We start from the raw sequence: 22,077 nt of genomic DNA on the forward strand, positions 1-22,077 counted from the left end.
GTGAAAAATAAAAATCTATATATATAAAAGGAAAGGCTAAAATGTGTGTTAGTTGGTCGCCGGTGTTTGAAGAGATGCGTCGGTCGATTTTGTTCAAACTTTCACACAAGTTGCGTAAACCTCACGCGGTGGTTACTACATAGGTTTGGTTGCGATCGACGTACAGGGTCCCGAGATATAGGCCGAAACGTGGACCCGAGTACCCCTAGAAGGTGTTTATAGAATATGGATAACAAATGAAAGCTGTTGATGAGTGCTTTAGTACAGAGTTATATATTATTCAGAGACGGACTGGGACTGGGATTAGGACTAGGGCTGGGACTGAGACTCGGAGTGGGACTAGGACTGAGACTCGGAGTGGGACTGGGACTGGAATAAAATACATACCACCCTCTGGGACAGGCAATAAGGGATGCAGAAGAATGACAAGGAATTGAGAGAAGAGAAAAGAGCGAAGGAGATTGAGAAAGAGATAGAATGAAACGAAGATGGAGATAGATGAAGCGAAAAAGACGGAGGGAGGAGTGAATAAATGGGAAGATGGGGGGAGGGCAGAGTCAGATGGAAAAAGCTTATTAAAATGCATGCAGCTAGGCCAAATTTAGGGTAACAGCGTCTGCCGGGTCTTCTAGTAGCTTATAAAAAAGCAACTGCAGCTTCAAAAGAAAATAAAACAAACTTGTGAATTCTGTTTTGTGGCAGCAACAACAAACAGTCAAAACGTGATGTAAAAAAGTGAAAATTAAAATAAGTAAAAGTTAGCGCAGCTGTGACACAGTCAGGCCAATTGGTGGCATATAAACAAATATATGTACAGTATGTATGCTTATATAAGAAGCTCCTGAGGTAGCTAAGGAATGTGACAAATACTTATTGTAGACACGCATGCAATATTTATACAAGAAAATATATATATGACTGTACATTAGACTCGGTCGAAAAAAGGTTGCAAAAGTCCAGCCCTGAATATGAAAAATTACTGGGAACAATTAATTTTTTGATCCCTCTAAAAATGACCGACATTTTTTTTATAACCAGCTGTACTTATATACAGGGTATTTAACTTCAATTCGATAACTGTGGTTTACAATATAACCTCAACGCACTTTTTCAATTTCGAAATTCTTGCAAAATGAAAAGAAAAACGTATAATATAAAAAAAACAAGTAAGGGAGGCTAAGTTCGGGTGTAACTCAGCTGAGAGCTAGGGAGACAAAATAAGGGAAAATCACCATGTACTAAAATGAACCTAGGGTAACCCTGGAATGTGTTTGTATTACATGTGCATCAAATGGAAGATATTAAAGAGTATTTTAAAAAGGAGTGGGCCATAGTTCTATAGGTGGACGCCGTTTAGGGATATCGCCATAAAGGTGGACCAGGGGTGACTCTAGAATGTGTTTGTACGATATGGGTATCAAATTAAAGGTATTAATGAGGGTTTTAAAAGGGAGTGGTGGTAGTTGTATATGTGAAGGCGTTTTCGATATATCGACCAAAATGTGGACCAGGGTGACCCAGAACATCATCTGTCAGGTACCGCTAATTTATTTATATATGTAATACCACGAACAGTATTCCTGCCATGATTCCAAGGGCTTTTGATTTCGCCCTGCAGAACTTTTTCATTTTGTTCTTCTTAACGCAACGTTTTTTTACACAGATTTTAGGAAAATTTAACGAAAAAACAACTAAAATTTAATAAAAATGAACTTGTTTAAAATGTGTTATACTTATATTTGAATTTAGTAAAGATTTATACACATTTATTTTGGTTTGGATTCCAGCAATTTTTTTGGTGTTTTTTGTTAAATTAATAAAAAATACTTTCAATTTAAAAGTAAAAAAAATCTCCTTGTTAGCAGTATTTTTTCTATACAAATTATCTTAAAATTATTTTTTTTTAATTTTATATTGCAACATATAGCATATATATGCAATTAAATGTTTACGTTGCGCAAATGCAACGTTAGGACTTAACGCTATGCATTTTATCAACCGGCAGCACTCAGCCCTGTGATCAGCTGATATTGTTTATTTACATTTTCTGTTAAGAAAAATTGTGACGTTCTTTATTTGCCAAATGTTTTCTAAAAGATATTTATCTAAAAGAGATATAGAAGATATAGTCAATGAATCGGACGAAGAGGATGAGGTCGTTAATAATATAAAAAACGCCGATTCCCTTCAAATGTTATTGCTGCCGCCTGAGACTGTAGATGCAGTTAGTGACACAGAAGATGTGGACGAAGATGTTCAACTGCTTGCAGATCAAGCCGAGGAAATTCCTGAGGAAGTTGCTGGTGCAGTGGAGATACTTTGTTTGTTTAATGACGACAATGATAAAATTGAAGAAAATCAACTTGGAGAGTCCGCTCTTATGCCAGAAAAACCTAAGTGGAGTAAGTCCTCCAATATGAATTCTCTCAACAGCCTGTGGATTCTTCATCTGAAAATTATGGAACCTTTTTTGAGAAACTGTGTAAATACACATATAACAAATAATTGTGGTACAATTTATAACCGTATCAAGTTTAGAAACACTAAACCCTTACGAGCTCTTTGAATTATTTATTGATGATGAAGTGATTAAATTATTGGTGCAGAGTACAAATAACTACGCAAATATAGATTGTAGTGATACATCATTTTCCACAGATTATACAGAAATTCAAATGTTCATTGGAATTTTGTATGTTACTGGATACAATACACTGCCATCGATAAAAAGCTACTGGTCAAATTGTCCGTCTCTTGGAAGTCCAATAATTAAGTCTGCAATGAGCCGCGATAGGTTTCAACGAATAAAGAAATATTTCCATGTTTGTGAAAACAGAACGCTTGATGCAAACGACAAATTTTCCAAAGTGACACCTCTGAATGCTCTACTTTCAAAAAAATTCTTACAGTTCGGAATATTTGCTCACAATCTTTCGATAGATGAACAAATGATAGACTATTTCGGCAGGCATTCATGTAAAATGTTTTTGAAATCCAAACCAATTCGATTTGGATACAAATACTTTTGTCTATGTTCCGCAGAGGGATACCTGTTTGCTTTTATATCCTACTCCGGGGCTTCATTTATCAGAGATACGAACTTAGGCCTTGGCCAGTCTATTGTGTTACAACTTCTTGAAAATATTGGCACATGTAAGCGAAGCCAACACCGAATTTTCTTTGACAACTTTTTCACATCTTACAAGCTTATGTCTCAACTAACTACAATGGGCTACTGTGCAACAGGCACTGTGCGTGAAAATCGCGCTGTTGGTGCAGTACTTACATATATTAGAAGGTTCAAGAAAACTCCTAGCGGATCCAGCGACCATGCATTCGATAAAAATAATAAAATTATTGCGGTACGATGGAATGATAATTCTGTGGTGACTATTCTTTCCAACTACTACTAATAAAGTAAATCGATATAATAGAAAGGCGAAAAAAACACGGCAATATCGATTCCACGTCCCGTACATGAGTATAATAGAAACATGGGTGGTGTGGACCTTTTTGACAACGCAATGAGCAATTACAGAATTCGCATCCATGGAAAAAAATGTTATTGGCCACTCATAACAAATGCATTAGATTCAGCCATGGTGAATGCCTGGAAAATACACTGTCTGTTGAAAAAACAGGAAAACGCTCCTGTTATGGGACAGCTAGAGTTTCGAAATTTTGTTGCCGAAACTTTGCTCGAAGCGCCTGTAAGGAAGCTTAAACGCAAACAAGCTGACAGCACTGCTCCAAAAAAACCTCGCTTGGTTCACCTACCCGTTTTGACAGAAAAGCGTTTACGCTGTCGATCTTGCACAAGTCAAACCAAATATATATGCAATATATGTGAAATCGGGCTTCATCCAAAATGTTTTGACAAATATCACAATTAAAAATATTTTATTTACTTTCATCATTTTATTTACTGCTTTGGAATTTTCACACAAAGAAATAAATTTTTGTAAAAATAATAAATAAATGAACTAAAAATAAAATTTTTTTATATCATTAAGACCTAACGTTGTGTGTACGCAACGTGCTCCACTACCCCAATGGGTTAGGACAGCAAATTTTTTTTGGTTTTTTATTCTTAAATGGACCAACTTATATGGCCACAGAAAATTTCATTGAAATTTCTCCAGGCGTTCTATGCTCAGGACTTAGGGTTAATATGGTAGGTGTGAGACCCATTTTACAAAGTTTTTTCCTAAAGTTATATTTTGCGTCAATAAACCAATCCAATTACCATGTTTCATCCCTTTTTTCGTATTTGGTATAGAATTATGGAATTTTTTTCATTTTTCGTAATTTTCGAAATCGAAAAAGTGGGCGTGGTCATAGTCGGATTTCGGCCATTTTTTACACCAATACAAAGTGAGTTCAGAAAAGTACGTGAACTAAGTTTAGTAAAGATATATCGATTTTTGCACAAGTTATCGTGTCAAGGGCCGAGCGGAGGGACAGACGGGCGACTGTGTATAAAAACAGGGCGTGGCTTCAACCGATTCCGCCCTTTTTCACAGAAAACAGTTATCGTCCTAGAATCTAAGCCCCTACCAAATTTCGCAAGGATTGGTAAATTTTTGTTCGACTTATGGCATTAAAAGTATCCTAGACAAATTAAATAAAAAAGGGCGGAGCCACGCCCATTTTGAAATTTTCTTTTATTTTTGTATTTTGTTGCACCACATCATTACTGGAGTTGAATGTTGACATAATTTACTTATATACTGTAAAGATATTAAATTGTTTGTTAAAATTTGACTTTTAAAATTTTTTTTCTTAAAAAGTGGGCTTGTTCTTTATCCGATTTTACTAATTTTTATTTAGCACATATATAGTAATATTAGTAACGTTCCTACCAAGTCTCATCATGATATATTCAACGGCTGCCAAATTACAGCTTGCAAAACTTTTAAATTACCTTCTTTTAAAAGTAAACGGTGCCACGCCCATTGTCCAAAATTTTACTAATTATATATTCTGCGTCATAAGTTCAAGTCACCTACCAAGTTTCATCTCTTTATCCGTCTTTGGTAATGAATTAACGCATTTTTTGTGTTTTTCGAAATTTTCGATATCGAAAAAGTGGGCGTTGTTATAGTCCGATTTCTTTCATTTTAAATAGCGACCTGAGATGAGTGCCCAGGATCCTACATACCAAATTTCAAGATACCTCAAAATTTATTCAAGATATCGTGTTAACGGACGGGCGGACGGACGGACGGACATGGCCCAATTAAATTTTTTTTTCGATTCTGATGATTTTGATATATGGAAGTCTATATCTATCTCGCTTCCTTTATACCTGTACAATAGGGCGGGTTGATTTAAATATCGCTCATTGCTATGTGAAAATCGTATTCTAGGGATCAAAATAAGAAACTTTGCCGAAGGAACCATACCTCTAAAACAAATTCTGATGTCCCCCCCTCCCCCCAGGTAGGGGTAAATTTTGAAAAATCCCACTTTGACCCATTTAGAGTGCTCCAATGTTGTTGTTGTTGTTGTTGTAGCAATAAGGTTGCTCCCCGAAGGCTTTGGGGAGTGTTATCGATGTGATGGTCCTTTGCCGGATACAGATCCGGTACGCTCCGGTACCACAGCACCATTAAGGTGCTAGCCCGACCATCTCGGGAACGATTTATGTGGCCACATTAAACCTTCAGGCCGTCCCCTCCCTCCCCACCCCCAAGTTCCTCATGGAACCATGCCAGAGCCTCGTCTGTTAATGAAACAGGATTCGCCGCGGATAGGTGAGGTTGACAATTAGGTTTGGAGAACCTATATATTGCGCTGGCAACCTGAAGGGTTGCGCTACACACGCCTTGAATCTGGTATTTTAGTCGCCTCTTACGACAGGCATACCTACCGCGGGTATATTCTTACCCCCTTACCCGCTGGGGGGTAGAGTGCTCCAATCGATTCCAAATGTATGACCGACCAAAATTTACCCCTACCTGGTGGGGACATCAGAATTCGTTTTAGAGGTATGGTTCCTTCGGCAAAGTTTCTTATTTTGATCCCTAGAATATGATTTTCACAGAGCAATGGGCGATTTTTTTGCCTCCCCACAAATCGACCCGCCTTACTGTACAACCAACCGTTATCCAATCAAAGTTATTATACTCTGTGAGCTCTGCTTAACTGAGTATAAAAACGATAAAGTGATCCAACTGTAATACGGCAGGAAGGTTACCTGTGCTATATAAAGTGAAAATTAATAGATTCAGCTGATGACCATGCCCATTAAAAATTTTTGTGTTTAGTCTAATTTTAACAAAAATGACGCGCCAGTCGCTTTCTCTTTGGGCTAACTGGCACCAATTGTTAACGCCAGGACGATTTGAATCGTTTTCCACCTGGTACTTCCAACGAAGTGGCATGTACTTCCAACGAAGTGCTTCCGAAGGCAGGTTGCGATAAAAACACCTTCTTGGCTGAAGCGCCATCGCATAACATGGCGTAACTACGGTGATTTAATTCGCTGGACTATGTTGATGTCTGCATAAAGCTCGTACAGCTCATTATAGAAACTTCTTCGGTATTCGTCGTCGCCGACACGTAGACAACCATAAATCTTTCGCAGGACTTTTTTCTCGAACACTTTCAGAGCTGCCTAATCACATACTGTCAGTGTGCATGCTACTGTGCCATATATTAGGAGGGGGACGATAAATGATTTGTTGAGCATGATTTAAATTACCTACTTAGTCCAAAGTAGCATTTATTGGCAAGAGCGATTCTTCGCTGGATTTCAAAGCTGACGTTATTGTTTTTGTTAAAGTTGATTCCCAAATAAATGGAGTCTTTTACTATTTCAAAATTATGGCTGCCAACAGTGGCGTGGTTGACAAGACGCAAATGTGTCGACTCTTTGCTTGATGACAGCAGGTACTTCGTTTTGTCCTAATTCACCATCAAACCCATCTTTTACGCTTTTCCAGTTTGGAATAAGCAGAACTCACGGCTCAGGCCGATGATGTCAATTTCGTCAGCGTGCGCCACTAATTGCACGCTTTTATATAATACTTTTCCAGAGCGTATAAGTTCTGCGGACTGAATCTTTTTCTGAAGCATCAAATTGAAGATATTGCACGATAGGCTGTCACCCTGTCTGAAACTTCGTTCAGTTTCGAACGGCTCGGAGAAATCCTTCCCAATTCTGACTGAGATGATGGTGTTGCACAACGTCATTTTAAGGAACCGTATAAGCTTTGTGCGGAAACTTAATTTAGATATAGCGGCTCCTTTTCGGCGGCGTGGCCGGCGCGCCGACAAAGTGATCGGCGTAAACCTCTGAATTGAATGGCTGGATTTCAGAGTATCATATTGTCCAAAACTAATGAATATGGAAACATACTGCTGACGTCAATGGTATTTTTGATTATCTGGAACAATATCATTAACCTGCGGATGAGTTTCAGGGAGTTTTGTAAAGCGAAAATTAAAAAAAAAATTATATTTAGAAAGGTTTTGTTTATATGTATTTGAGGAAGTCGACGTTTCGGCCATTTCGGAAAGATCCGCCGGTTTTCCCTCAAAACCTCGTTGATCGTTCAAAAAATTTCGGAAGTAGCTCCTTGCGGAACGAGGGAGAAATGCTTAAAATGGTCACACTTATGTAGCGTAATTTCACCGCAGGAGATGTTCTGGGCTAACTACAATACCCGACATCGCCACGATTTCTTTAAATCAATTATGGCTACATGATGGTCACGCACAAAGGCGACTTACAGTTGCTATCAAATATCAACTGACAGTCATGAATCTCGTGGCACAGTTTTAGTGATTAGCATCAATGCTGGCTTATTGTTGAACGTGCCAAATGGCGCCTTCAGTTTTTTCGTCCGTTTTTAAGAGCTACAATTCCCGACGTGCGAACAGTAGAAATCCCGACCACCAGTCGCTACCACGCATCCTGGCCCTTATACCTTTCCTCGAAGCTGGAGGTGTAACTCCGAAGACATTCTGACGGATGTTTTTGTCGCGCTGTGCTTCCGAGTTACACAAAAAAACATCGTATAATCCTTGGCGCATCTATATAATTTAAACTTTACAAAGACAGTGGATAAAAGTTTAGAAATGTAGACCAAAATTTGCAGACATTTGTGTTCGACCCACATTGACCTCAATAGTCTTCGTTTCCGGCCTTATGATATAAGAGCTCATTGTGGATGACCGCGTAGCTTCAGCTTTCAGACTAGTTCCACTGTCCCCTACGTTACGGTAGTAGCACATACGGTCGTTAGTTCGACTGTCTTGGGAAAGCTTTTGCTTCACCACTTTGAGTGTTCTTGCGAAGGACAAAGCCTAACCTGGTTAAAAAATGTGCCTACGTATTCACATTTGTAACTGGAGCCGTCACGTGTAGGGCGTATTTAAGCATGTTTGATAGGCTATATCCAATGTGATTCACTCCAAGGAACTAATTGTGGATAGGGTCGCCAACTTTAGGAACTGTCAAACCGGGAGACTTGGGTGTTGAATGATGAAGTGTGAAAATCAAAATTAAGATTTCAGAGGATATTTCATAGTTAAGCAAATAAATTGATTTTTCAAACCTTTCTCATACGTGTTGAAGATATATACAAGTTAAGTGTCAGCTGAGAAACATTTCCAAGGAGAATTTAAACCACTGGAGTGTACTAAAGGATTTTGCATCAATGATTTCGCTTATTCGCCAATCGGGATATAAAATTCGGCACCTTTTGCGCGTAACTTGCTTTTTTAACAACTTGAGGACAATTGAAAATATGTTCGACTTGGGACATTTTATTTAAATTCATTGTTCTGTATTAATTTTTGGAAAAAAATATGCGAAGTGAGCATTTAAATTTATTATATAAATTTTCTTTAAGTGTTTTGTTTTAATACATTTCGCAATTGGATTTTTATAACTGGCAGTGTTGCGCATCCCTTTATACTCATTTCGACCACATCGGACAAATTTTCGAGATGAACAATAAATGGCCTAGACAAAGAGTAGAAAATATAGTAACGCGCCGAACGCCGCCGCCGTGGCCGCCGCCGCCGCGCCGAAATTTTTGACATTCGGCGGCGGCGTGCGAAAAACGTCTCAAACGGGCGGCGGCGGCGTTTATCGGCGGCGTATATCTCTAATACATACAAATACATATGAAGGGCTCAAAACCAAAAGAATCTAAGTGAAATTTTTTTTTTTAAATTGAGTTATACCCATATTTGTATATTTAATATAGTGTATATTTGTTGACAATGCGACCCAAGCCATTTTGGACATTTTAGTGCCATATATTTGCCAGGCCAAAAACGTACTAAATTTTATTGCATTAATGATTGGAGTTTTGTAAAAAATGTCCCTAATTTTTGGCAATTTTTTTCTTGAGTTATACCCCATAGGAATTTAAAAAAAAAAAAAAATTTTAAGTGTTATTTTGGCTGAGCAATAAACGTTCGAAATTTTATTGCAACAATTTTCGGAGCCAAAATGGTCTAAGTGCGCTTGGATCCAGAAAAAAAAATCAGCGAGACTTCCTACGAACTTAAGTTTAGCACTTTATTATACTAAACTTAAACGGGCTACAAAACTGCATACTTGAAAAAATTCTGCATGTTCTTTTGGCCGAGCAATCAACGTTCGAAATTTTATTGCAATAATTTTTGGACATTTTTGCAATAATTTTTGGAAATTTACAGTTATTTTCCATCTGCAGTAAACATTCTTTAAATTAGTTGACTAACCTGCATTCATTTAGGCAGGAATCATTTCAAACGCATTTACCCAGAATTTACAATAAGTAATTTACATTAACCTTAATTATCTCAATTCAACGTCGATGTTACTTAGATCCTTTTGGTTCTAAGCCCTTCATATATAACAGCAATTGCAATAAAAAATACATTAGTAAATTGCATTTCCTTGCTGCATCAATTTGTAGCTGCTTTCATTTTTAATTAACACAATTTCAGAACAAATTTCTACTGCGCCACCTTTCCTCCACAACCTCCACATTGCATGAATTTGCATAGCCAAAATAAATGATATGCAAAACTGCAAACTTGCAATTTTATGCATGTTTGCGTGTATTCTTGTAAAGTTGGGCAATACTAAATGGAGCATAATGTGGAAGATGTTGGCAAATGGAAGCCATCGAGCATATTTTCGTTGCCTCAAACTTTCATTTCAGTGCTGATATGCATTTGGAAGTGTTTATGCAGGTGTAATATATTCTTAACCACGGAATGTACATGCAAAATGCGCATATATAAAAGTAAATATGTATAAGTTATATAAGTGTACAAACTGTACCGTTGTGTGTATTCCTAGTCAGTCACCACGAAACTTTCTATACAAAAAGCACAAAGGAATAAACAATAACTTTTGACAAGCAGCAATACAAGATGTCAAAAGTACCAATTGTTTGTCTTTCAATGTCCTTCAATAATACTAACGTCCCGTACCCATTCCCACACCAACTATCGCTTCCACTTCAAGTAACACATTCACTTACTCCCACCCACTCCTTACTCCCACATACCAGCTCTTCTTTCTTTCCTCTCTCTATTTCCTCTCACCATTCTTATTCTCTCCGTCTACGATTCTCACTACTTTCTCTTGTTTTCATTTTTATCTTTTTCAGCTTACAGGTTTTGCCCTCTTCTTTTGCTTTTTAATAACCACCCCTCCTAAAAATCCTCATCATCCTATTTGATACCCATATTGTCAAAATACATTCTGGGATCACCCTAGTACACATTTTGGTCTATATCTCAAAAGCTTTCCGAAAATAACTAACTAAATAATAAATTCCAAACAAATCGCACAATTGTAGTCCACTTTCCACAAATAAAGGCTCCCAAATATTAAGCTTAAGCTACTAAAAATATCTTGGGTCTAAAATTGAGCCGAAGGCTAGGTACCAGGATGCAGAAATCTCAGAACATATTATAAACGTGTATACTGATGGTTAATGGAAAGGGACGGTTCTGCTGTTTACTGTGTCGATCCAGAAATAAGTAGATCCTTCAGGTTGCAAGAGTAGCGTCCTTCAGGCGGGATAGAACGTAACGAAAAGGCCGATGAGTTGGCAAAGAAGGATGCAAAACTCGATAAATCGACGATAGACATCCGTTGGAAGAAATCAAAATGTGACAGGAGTTACAAATGATGCATCAAGCAGGAAAAGCGTGGACAAAAGCGCGGGGCTGCGAAATTTCTTAAATCATGTACAAAGAGGAGAGAAGAGAGAAGACTAAAGACTTACAATGGGCATACTAACTGGTCATTGCCTTCCGGCGTTACATTCTTATAAGTTAGGCCTCGTCAGTAACAGCAGGTTTAGGAAGTGCGAAGTTGAAGAAGTGGTGCAACAGGTTCTGTGTTCGTGTCCTGCGCTCGTCAGGTCAAGGATTTAGCCATAAGGACAGCACAGTTGCAAAATCTCGAGGCATAAATTAAGCTAGGTACTAGAAAACCTCTAGTATATGCCAAAAGGACAGAATTTTATATAACATAAGTTCTGGCACCTGATTGGGGTTCTGCCGTTTGGTCCTCCGTTCCGTTTGGTCGTTCTGGTAACCCTATAGACACATTCAGTCTATGTGAGGTCTTTATTGGCCGGCCAGTTCAACCTAACCTAACCCATCTCGGAAGCAATTTTATATAGAAAATGAATTATAAATTCTGAAAATACATATTTTGAAAAACTTTAAAGATTGGCTTGCAAGAGGGAAATTAAAAAATTTCTTGAGCGTTTTCTTGTGATCTGGACACCACGCTTTAAACTAAAACTACAAATACATCTAAGGTGAACACGAAAGATTATTTATACGAAACTACGTAATTTTATGCTGTAGTGTGAACGAAGCCTTAGGAAAATTTAAACTGTTAGCATAATTTTAGGCGCTTAGTTAAAAAAAAACGGTAGGCTTATTGGCGTATTGTTTAATTGAAATTCAAATTCATTTCGCTGTGTAACTTAGTAATTCTATAAAAAACAGTTTTACTTTAAAATAATTTTAATAATATAAAATTTGAATTTGAATGCGTTTAAATGCAATAATATGATTCCAAGAAATATGTGCGTATAAAAAAATATTCGCAGTCAGATTGTAAAACACCAACTTGAGTTAGCAAATATGTACGAAATATGAAGGAGAAAAAATTATAAGCAGAACAACTCGAATTCACTGTCCTTCCAGCAGTTTCGAAAAAGAAGCTTCATTTTGCATATTTTGCTTTACGTTTGGCTAATTAAAAATACAAAATTTTGCTTGGTTCGAAGAAAGCAAGGAAAGATAGAAAAGTATGAAAAGCACTTAAAGTTGCAACAACAACAAAAACGAATAATCGCATGACTTCTCCATTCATCAGCGGCGCACGCTGTAAGCTTTCTGAGCACTCAACTTGCGACTGAAGTTGAAAAGAATCAATTTATCAAATTATGAGAAACTTCTCATTATTTTGGAATGTCAACGAATCTGGTGGAAGGATGTCATGGAGAAGCAATTAAATAAACTGATTAATATTAATTAATGACGAGTTGTTAATATACGACTCAAAGGCACAAAATGTACTCTAAATTAAGGTACATTGCAAATTAATTAATATTGAATTGCCTAAAGTTACTAGCTTATTCCTCAAACTTTACTCGAACTCGTTGTCGGTTGTCGGCTAGCGATTAAAAAAATTTAATCTCGATTGGCCAGCTAGCGGCAATTAATTATCGAGGGGTTGATAAGCGTAATACAAAGCTTTATATCTTCAAAGCTTCCGCAAACCAATTGTCAACCTCACCTACGCGAGGGGAATCCTGTTACAAATATGAGTCTATCATACACATATATAGCAGGCGAGGCACTGGCGACCTCAAGTTTCTCATGGAACAAGGAGGTGGAGAGCGGGATGGCCTAGAAGGTTTAATGTGGTCATATTAAATCGTTCCCGAGATGGTCGGGCTAGTACCTAAATGGTGCGTGCTACCGGAACGGAACGTATCGGATCTATATTCAGCGAAGGATCATCAACATCGATAACACTCCCCAAAGCCTTCGGGGAGTGCCTTATCGTTAATACAACAGCCTTAGACTAAGATTTTTACTCCTATCATTAAAAAGAGATAACTGTAGATTTATTTCGGCTATTCTGACTGGAAACATGCCTGGTCATGCCTTGGTCAGTGATAGCAGATGTAGGAGGTGCATGTTGGAATTTGAAGAGTGATACAGCTGTCAGATCTGGAAGCAGCAAGTGACATGGGTCCTAGAAAGCTTCTAGTGTTTGCCAAGAGAACAGTGCATTTTTATAAAATAGGTCCTGGTTTTTTATTGGGGCTTTCAGTTTGGACGTTAAACAACGTGTTAATACTACGGACTCATTCAGTCTATGTGAGGTCCTCATAAACCGGTCAACCATACCTAACCTGACACTGACATAAATGGAGAGACTAGTACCATAATTATATGAAACAAGACTCCATCAATTACAAGAGGTCTTTCTCCAATTGGTTTGGTGTAGACAATATTCCTATCAAAAGTGCACTTCAGCAGCTATGCTGAAGAGTTGATAAAAATGGATGAAAAGTGATTCGACTAGCCTTGGTGTTTTAATTGGCGTCTGTAATCGGTGCGTACTTTTTGGAATTGGAAAAAATGCTTAGATGTCTGTGTGTAAATTAATCAGTGTAATCTTACATAATTTTAGGTGTTTTTTAAGCTGAACAGTAGTAGAGCCTATTAGAATAAGGAACCTGCATGGTACTCTGCATTGATAAAAAAGTATTGACTTTCATTTCTCTCTATTATATTCTATATCCTGACGGAGTATGAAAAATAGCGCATTTTAGGCGTACAATTTGTTTTAACTTGCTTTTTTTTTGTTGATAAAATAAAGGCTTTTCAATAAAACATCATTCGTAATTTTCACGTCTACATACGTTTGATGAAAATATATTTTCATATAAGATCTGAAACGCAATTATTTATGCATATAAATATTTTCATATCAAAAAACTAAATAACATGTCAATAAGTCAACATATAGTTTCATAATTATTTTTTTCTTTCTTATTTGCAGCACAAATAATGACCGTTAAAGCATACAGATAAAAGAAATTAATGCCAAAATGCATTTCTGGGTCATATTATTGGTAAGTGCGAATCTTTATTAAATTGTTTAAAAAACTGAGCGCAACGAACATTATTCTGTGGAACAACTGAGAAAAAATTTCATTCAACATATCAGCCAAAAAGTATGCAATAAAACTTTGCATTGACTGGCAAATCGTTAAAATGTAATTGCAACGTTGGGGACAATTTAATTCACTCTTTGCTATGACGTGCTTTGGCAGCCACGTAGCAGTTGACGGATGTAAAGTCAAGACTCTGAAAGGCTTCGTCTGTTTGGGAATCAGACTTTAGAGCGAAAAAAGGAAATAACTCTTGCGAACAAGTGCTACTTTGGACAGAATATGCGATGGGAAATTAAAGTACTCTCTCGATGAACAAAACCCCGCTTAAGATCCTCATCATACCTGTCCCATTTTATGTCTTGATAATATGGACGGTGTTGAGATGTGATGGTATGGCTCTTGGAATACTCGAAAGTAAAGTTCTCCGGAAGATGGTCCTATCCATGATACCGACGTCTAGTATTGAAGCGTCTAAATAATTTTCCCAAATAATATACCGCCAAATGTTCGGTATATGTACTTACGCTTGATCATTTTGTGTGCTCACGGGAAACTCACTATTAGGAAGCGCATATCGGCTGGTTGAAGAGGCCATATGCCTGCAATCCATGCATACGTTTATAAAGTGGGAGCAGCTACTTCTTTTATTGGAAGTTTTATGTTTAGGTAGTTTTTAATTCCTTTTGTTACAAATGTGTTACGCTCCCATGTCCTTATTTGAGCTGGTTGAAGAGGCCTTGTCTTACCACTTGCCATTTTTGTTACTTTCGAGTATCTGCCTCACGAGTATCTCGGCAGTGTAATCTTCCCCAAATATGCTAAACAGTATTGATCTATAGCAACTAGACCTTCAATTCGAAAAATAAATGGTAAATACCCTCTTCTGCTTCAGCCGCACAATTATGGTACATGTTATTCTCTTCGTGTTTGAAACCGTGAAGACACTTCTTAAGATATCCATCCCCGGTTAGGATACAAGTTCAACTTTTGCCACAAAATCCACAAGAGCAACCGTTTTTGTAGAAATAAAAAACGACTAATTTGTGTTACTTTAGTTCCTATTGTACACAAATTTCTGTCTGTCCATAATTAAGTATTTTTTGTATTATCTATCTGTAAGCAAACGAAATTGTATGAGCATTGTCAGCATCAAATGTTTGCAACATAATTTCCATTCAGTTTTTTATGCCAGCGACCATTAGCATTTTCCTACTGAAAAATTGACTTTTTCGTTGTTTCTTATCCTTTTGGGCCTTGCACTCCTCCTCTTCCTTTTTGTATCTTCTGCATTTCATTTTGCATCTTTTTTCTCCCTTTTCCATCTTTCAATTGTTCTCGATTAATTCAAGCTTGCAGTTGAATTGCCATTTTTTCCACGCTACTGTAGCTTGTGCTTCTCGCTCAATTGATGGCCTATTGTCTTGAGGCCATATTGCTCACTTTTTCTGCTACTATTTACATACTTTAAATTGTACTTTGTTCCGCTTGCCGGAAGTGGAAATCGCGGTTTGTGCACTTTGTGTTGTCGCATGACAAACGTAGGCACAGCGAAGTAGGAGAGCGAGGCGAATATTAAAAAGAGTTGCTCGTTCAGAATAAATCACAGCCATTAGTTATAACATCAATTTGCTATGAAAGCTGAATATAATTTATGTATTTTCAATTCTAAGGTACGCACGTAGTACAGTGATAGCAACAAATCTTCTATATATAAAAGGAACGGGTAACTCGCCTAAAATTATGCTCCAATTTTGTTTGCCGATCAATTTATAGTTAGCAGTTTCGAAGAGTGATTGAGAAATTTATAATTTATTTGTAAGTGAATTAGATTTTCATTAAATTATATAGCTCAAGGAACTTTTGGCGTTCGATTGAAAAAGAAAAAATCAACTTATGCTTTAATATTGAGCCACGGGCGACTGATTGCTCATTAGCTTGGATAGTAGCGGAAATTAAAAGTAAGAACTTATTGCGAAAGGTTTTATTAATAGTATTTGCTTGTTTCTATAGCCAGTATTCCATGAATAGCTTGTGCTACAAACCCATAATTTATAACCTCTAAGATAAGGAAGTTAGAACAGCTATCTACTGTTGCATAATTTTGGGCGCCCCTAAAATTTGTTGCGCGATAAAGTTTTGGCGAAACTTTTATTCATCCACATTAACACTCTAACCCTACTCTAAGAATTATCGATTGCTATCAACTAACAACAGGCGCATACTTCATAATTTTCCCAAAGTGTGACATTTTAGAAAAGCTTAGAAACATCGGTACTGCTTTCCCCGGGTGGGACAATCCCAAGGGACAACTTGAATATTGTCAACTTATGGACCCAAATCAAAAGATAACTCTACTCGCATATGAAGTAACCACAGTCACCGCGATACTACCTAAAAGAGCCGCTTACACGAAGTGAAACCCCTAAACAGGACTTCTGCGCCCCGCGACACCAGTTTAAATCGACCATGAAGGGATGGTTGCGTCACAGCTTGCTACCTTTTGGGGAGCCCATTATGGTCGACTTGCCTCCAGGAGTGCATTTCTAACCCTTAACACGCAATTGTATCCATTCTGCCTCAACCCGCTGGGAGATGTGACATCATGGAAGATGAATTTTCCGACTGTATGGCCTTGCACACCCTCCTGCCGAAGTCGCCAAGCTAGATATTGATATCATGCCGGGAGCAGTAATTGTGTGTCTCTACTGTTGTTGTTGTAGCAGTAATTCGCCCAATCCAATAGGTGCTATCAATCACAAATTGTCATCAATGTCCTCTAACGGGAGTCCAAGGAAACTTGCAGTTTCAACAGGGGTGGACCATAATGAGAGGGGTGTTAGAGGCGTTGGTTCCACATTACAATTAAAGAGATGGTTGGTGTCATGTGGGGACACATTGCAAGCGGGGCATACATTTTGTTGATTCTGGATAGGTAAGAGTTTAACCTGTTATAGTATCCGGAACGAAGTTGAGCTAGTGTGACTCGTGTTTCCCTGGGGAGTATGCGCTCCTCTTCCGCAAGTTTTGGGTACTGTTCTTTGAGTACTGGATTCACCGGGCAATTCCTGGCATAAAGGTCCGACGCCTGTTTGTGGAGTTCGCTGAGGACCTGCTTGTCTTTTTTGGCTTCATACGGCTGAGTTCTCAGGTGCCGTGTTTCCTCATAATGCTTACGGAGATGACTCCTTAAGCCCCTGGGCGGTATTGGCTTATCAATCATATGTTTGTTGGGATGCCCAGGTTTCTGAGTATTCAACAGGAATTGTTTGGTTAGCATCTCATTTCTCTCCCTGATGAGGAGTATTCTCGCCTCATTATGTAGATGGTGTTCTGGGGACATAAGAAGACAACCCGTGGCGGTTCTGAGGGCAGTATTTTGACAGGCCTGTAGCTTCTTCCAGTGAGTGGTCTATAGGCTTGGCGACCATAAACACACTCGAGGAAACTGCAGGCCCGTCACCACACCGCACTCAGAACTGCCACGAGATGTCTTCTTATGTCCTAGGAACATAATCTACACAGCCATTCGAGAATACTCCTCATAAAGAAGAGAACTGAAATGCTGAACAAACGGGAACTTAAGAAGTCATCTCCATAGCCACTACGATGAGATGCAGCACTAAAGAAGGCAGCCATACGAAGAATAATAATAAAAAAGGCCCTTAGAGATATCCAAAAAAAGTTCTGGGACCACTATGACAACAATTTCTCGGTGTACCTTGTTCTCAAAGGCGAATACCCTCAACTCGTAGTTGAGGAAAACAAGCTCCCCAGGGAGACGCGCATTACTCTAGCTCAATTTCGACCTGGATGCAGTAATATGGCGCCACATGACACCAACCATTTGCGTTGTGGAACTAAAGGTTCTAACACCATTATTTTTTTGGCTCAACCCTGTTGAATTAGCAAGTTTCCACGGGCTTCTGGATATTAATGACAATTTGTAAGTGACGACACCCATTGGCTGGGGCTACAACAACTTACCACTTTCTCTAAAAGCTTTCTTTTATTTTACACCTGTTTTGATTTCTTCTATCCTTCTATGTAAATAAAGTAAAAGCTCAATGATAATTTGTATTCCTTTTATGCGTCTTTTGCTACTTCTTCCATTTTCCTCTTGTGGTGCTTAATTTTTCTTAACGCTTGCTGACTTAAACGTGTTAGCTTCTTTTATTAGCTTTTGAGTATTTGCGTAATTTTTCAAATTGATAAATTATTTCGGCAATTGCAACTGAAAATAAATAAACAAATTTTTGTTCTTCTACTACATTCCTTTGCGTGTAATACTTCTTCTTCGGGTCATTAGTAAAAGGAAAATAGTAAATGTTGCAATGATTAGGAAACGACAACACTGATTCTGACTCGCGCTTAGCTGGTACTGGAGAAAAATGCCAAAAAGGCGGTGAGTGCTGTGAAGCGTGACTATTGAGCTGACCATGGTAAAAAAAACTTCGATATTATCTGTGAATATTAGTCGAGAGCTTTATGGAGGCTCCTGTAGAAAATATCATGCTGGGAAAGCACTTTGCAAAGGACGAAAGACATGTGCCTTACAAGGCTCCTTCACAAAAGTTGAAGAGTTCCTGGCAGCAAGTGAATTTAACATGGGAATTTTTTTTGGTGTTGGTGTGTTCTTCCGCCCTTCTGGTATTAAGCTCCTGCAATGGATGAGATTTCAGAACTGGTCCTGGCGATCAAAATGGTGGAGTAGAATGCAATATTAGGATTGCACTGAAACCTTTAGATTTTTGTGACTTGATTCCTTCAAAGTCCCTCATCCGAACCGAGGCTCTGGTACCTTCTTTTTGTAGTGGTATCGCTTTAGAAGCTTTGCATCACTTCAAAACAGGTTCCGGGTTTCGATTTGGATCTTTTGGGTATATTATGATGTCTAAGTATGCCGGAACATAATTTTTAACTAGCTATGTATGGCTTTGCATTTTGTCTGCTTGTGTTGGATCAGTCACCGAAATACTGTTAGAAAAAATGGAAGACAGTTAGCAACCACACTTGTGCCAATAGCGGTTAAGTCTGAGTTATGTATACTTTTTTTCGAATAAATAAATGAAAGGCAGGCTGCACCTATTTCAAAATCACCACCGACCGAACAGGTCTAGAGCGCTTTAAATAGTTTGCAAAGATGGATCATTGATATTTCGTAGGACATTACAATGTTAAAAGAGTCAATTGAAATAAGTGTGAAAAGACAGAATTGGAACACGTCCCATCTCTTAATGTGATAGTTCTTCGCTAGTTCGGGCTGATGCTATTCCCTACAGGGCTGGAACTAACGCTATTGTTCTATAGCCAGCGCTAATATACCCTTATGTGGAGCAATACCAACAAAAGAGTTTCGGTGCGTAATCAGAGCCAATTGTACTATAGAATGCAGACCGCTGGTCTCAACAAAGAATATTGTGTATACATGATGTGGAATGCTTTAACCCAGCCTCACTTATATAATCACATTATAAGTCTATATATCGCTGCTCTAAAATTCAGGCGAACGTATCCTCCTGAAAGATGACCAGAATTCAGTTGAAATAGTATAAACCTATTTGTTCTGGCGTAAAAAAAAGCGGTTTTGATGCTAAGATGCATACATACTTTGGAAATACTTCCTTACCTCTAGCCGACAGGGGGCTTTGAAATTTGGTACTTACGCAAGTTGCCACGGTTCAGAGGCAAGGCATTGTAGTTTGTGAAGTATATTTACAGCCTTTTGTTGCCCAAGTGCTACCAGTTAATCTATATTTGGCTCTATGAGGGAATATATAATGTAAGCGTAAGTGTGTGTAGTCACTACACTCTACCACAATGTGCGAAAAAGGAAAGGAAAGGAATGAAGAGGAAAAGAAATCGTAAGGAAAATTAAAGGAAAAAAGAAGAGGAGGAGAGAGAAAGGGGAGACTAGAAGGCAAGAGCGAAGCTAAAATCTTAGTTGGAACCGGACGGCTTGTTATCAATTTGTAACCGAAGTTTTTGTTACAGATGAGTTATCGGTTTACTATAGATGTGTTATATACGAGCTATGTACGAGTTGTCGACTTATTTTCAAAGTGTTATCTTAATATATAAAAAACACGAGTCACAACATTTTTGGGCGCGATGGACTCCTAAACTACTGAACCGATTTTGAATTTGTTTTGCACCCCGTGTGTAGTTTGATCTAACTTGAGAGATAGGATAGGTTATATCTCAGTTTAAAGTCGCAATATTATTTTATTGCAAATTTTTTTATTTGTTTATACGTAATAATAAAATGTTACTGTTTAGGCCTCCAGCCTAAATATTTTCGGACCACGCACATTAGTTATTTTATTATTATTACCGGTAACGGCTAACACCAGCCGAAAGCTAACTTTGAAGGGGAAAAACTCAACGAAAGTTAGCTATCGGCAGGTGCCGCGGACTTGTTCGCGGTCTGGGCCTTTTTTTCTGTTTTGGAACGTTCACGAGCCAGCAGCTAGCCCCAGGTGAGTAATACAAACCAAACATTTTCCATTTTTACTAAGTTGCGATTTTGTCATTGTAATTAATATTCGCAATTAATAATTTTCATAAATGTGAATTTACCAAGGGTGAATTGTCGATTTCATTAATTTTGCTCTTTAATCAATATAACTTTTCTAAAGCTTTATCGCGCTCATCCGTGCGCATGTGGATTAATAAAATTATAATTGTACGCTTTGAATTGCCAAGTGTAAATTTCTTATATTTAACCATTTGCACTTGCATTGAGATTGCAAGTATTAATTTGATAAATTCGAATTGTCAGAGTGTCTAATGTGAGGATCCCAAAACCGAGGGTTTTGTACCCTCACAACATATACCTATTTTTCATTTTTTCTTACATACATGTTATACAAGAATTGAATTTAACTCTGAATTTAACATTTATACATTTTTATGACATGAATTATACCTTTATGAATTACACGTCAAAACAAATACATGCGGTCGCATATTGAATTATTATTTACTAAATTGAAGGATAAACCAGACTTGCGCACTTTTGCACGCAAGCGCAATATTTACATTTTTCGCCCACATAAGTTTCAAATATAGGTCACCCTAACATACACTAAAACATTTGGAAGGAAAATGGAAATGCACAAAACATAAAATTGTGCCGGTCAACCAACCCTTTGCGCATCCAATGCACTCAGCTACAAATACAACATACATAATAACAGGGATGCACCTTAACGTTAAGCTAATCGTTTATCAAAAAATTTCCACCGTTTCCGTTGAAACACTTCGAAATATTATCGATAAAGAAATTATCAAGATAAATTGTATCTCGTTTTTAACCGAAACGAAAAGCTTTCGTTAACGTTAAAACCGTTAACAAAAACGTGATAATTTATGTTTGAATTGTGATGGCAATGCTATAGCCATGGTGAAGCCGTAAGGTGGTAACAACAAGCGCACATACACACACAAACTCCATGTAATTTGTTTGTGTAATTCGGTGGTGGTAATGTCAAAAATACTCTGAGAAATGTTCGTACTGTCAAAATTCATGAGAAAAGTTGCAATCAGCTTGGCTAATGCTTTCACCATTAATGACTCTGCCATCAATCAGCTTTGCCAGCATAGTTTGAAATTAATAATCAACATAAACGATTTGATTTCGTTTTGATATGGCAGAAAACGAAACGAAATCATTTCGTTAATTTGACGTTCTTAACGTTAATAAACGAAACGAAATGACTTTGTTTCGTTTATTAACGTTAATTACCGTAACGAAATGATATCGGTTCGTTGGTTAAGCATGCCTGCATAATAATTTGGATAAACAAAGATCAGCAGTAAAAGTCGCCAAACTAAGCGCCGCTACTAATTGGGACTTCTCTCTACATACTTACGTACAAGCATACGACACACCAACGCACGCGCTAAG

General features: G+C 37.8%; 1 protein-coding gene across 12 annotated transcripts in view; it reads left to right on the top strand.

Moving 5' to 3' along the window:
* LOC137239477 (ADAMTS-like protein 3) overlaps positions 1–22,077 on the top strand; it is a 1,132,820-nt gene that overhangs the window by 954,641 nt on the left and 156,102 nt on the right. For all 12 annotated transcript variants that reach the window (XR_010949389.1, XR_010949386.1, XR_010949388.1 and 9 more), the window contains one exon: positions 14,057–14,129. Coding sequence is in view for 1 of the 12 variants with exons in the window: in XM_067764811.1 (XP_067620912.1) it covers positions 14,106–14,129 (24 nt within the window). In the remaining 11 variants the exon portion in view is untranslated. The remainder of the gene's footprint in view (positions 1–14,056; positions 14,130–22,077) is intronic.

The sequence above is a fragment of the Eurosta solidaginis genome, chromosome 2, assembly GCF_040869045.1.
Source record: "Eurosta solidaginis isolate ZX-2024a chromosome 2, ASM4086904v1, whole genome shotgun sequence".
NCBI classification, from domain to species: domain Eukaryota; kingdom Metazoa; phylum Arthropoda; class Insecta; order Diptera; family Tephritidae; genus Eurosta; species Eurosta solidaginis.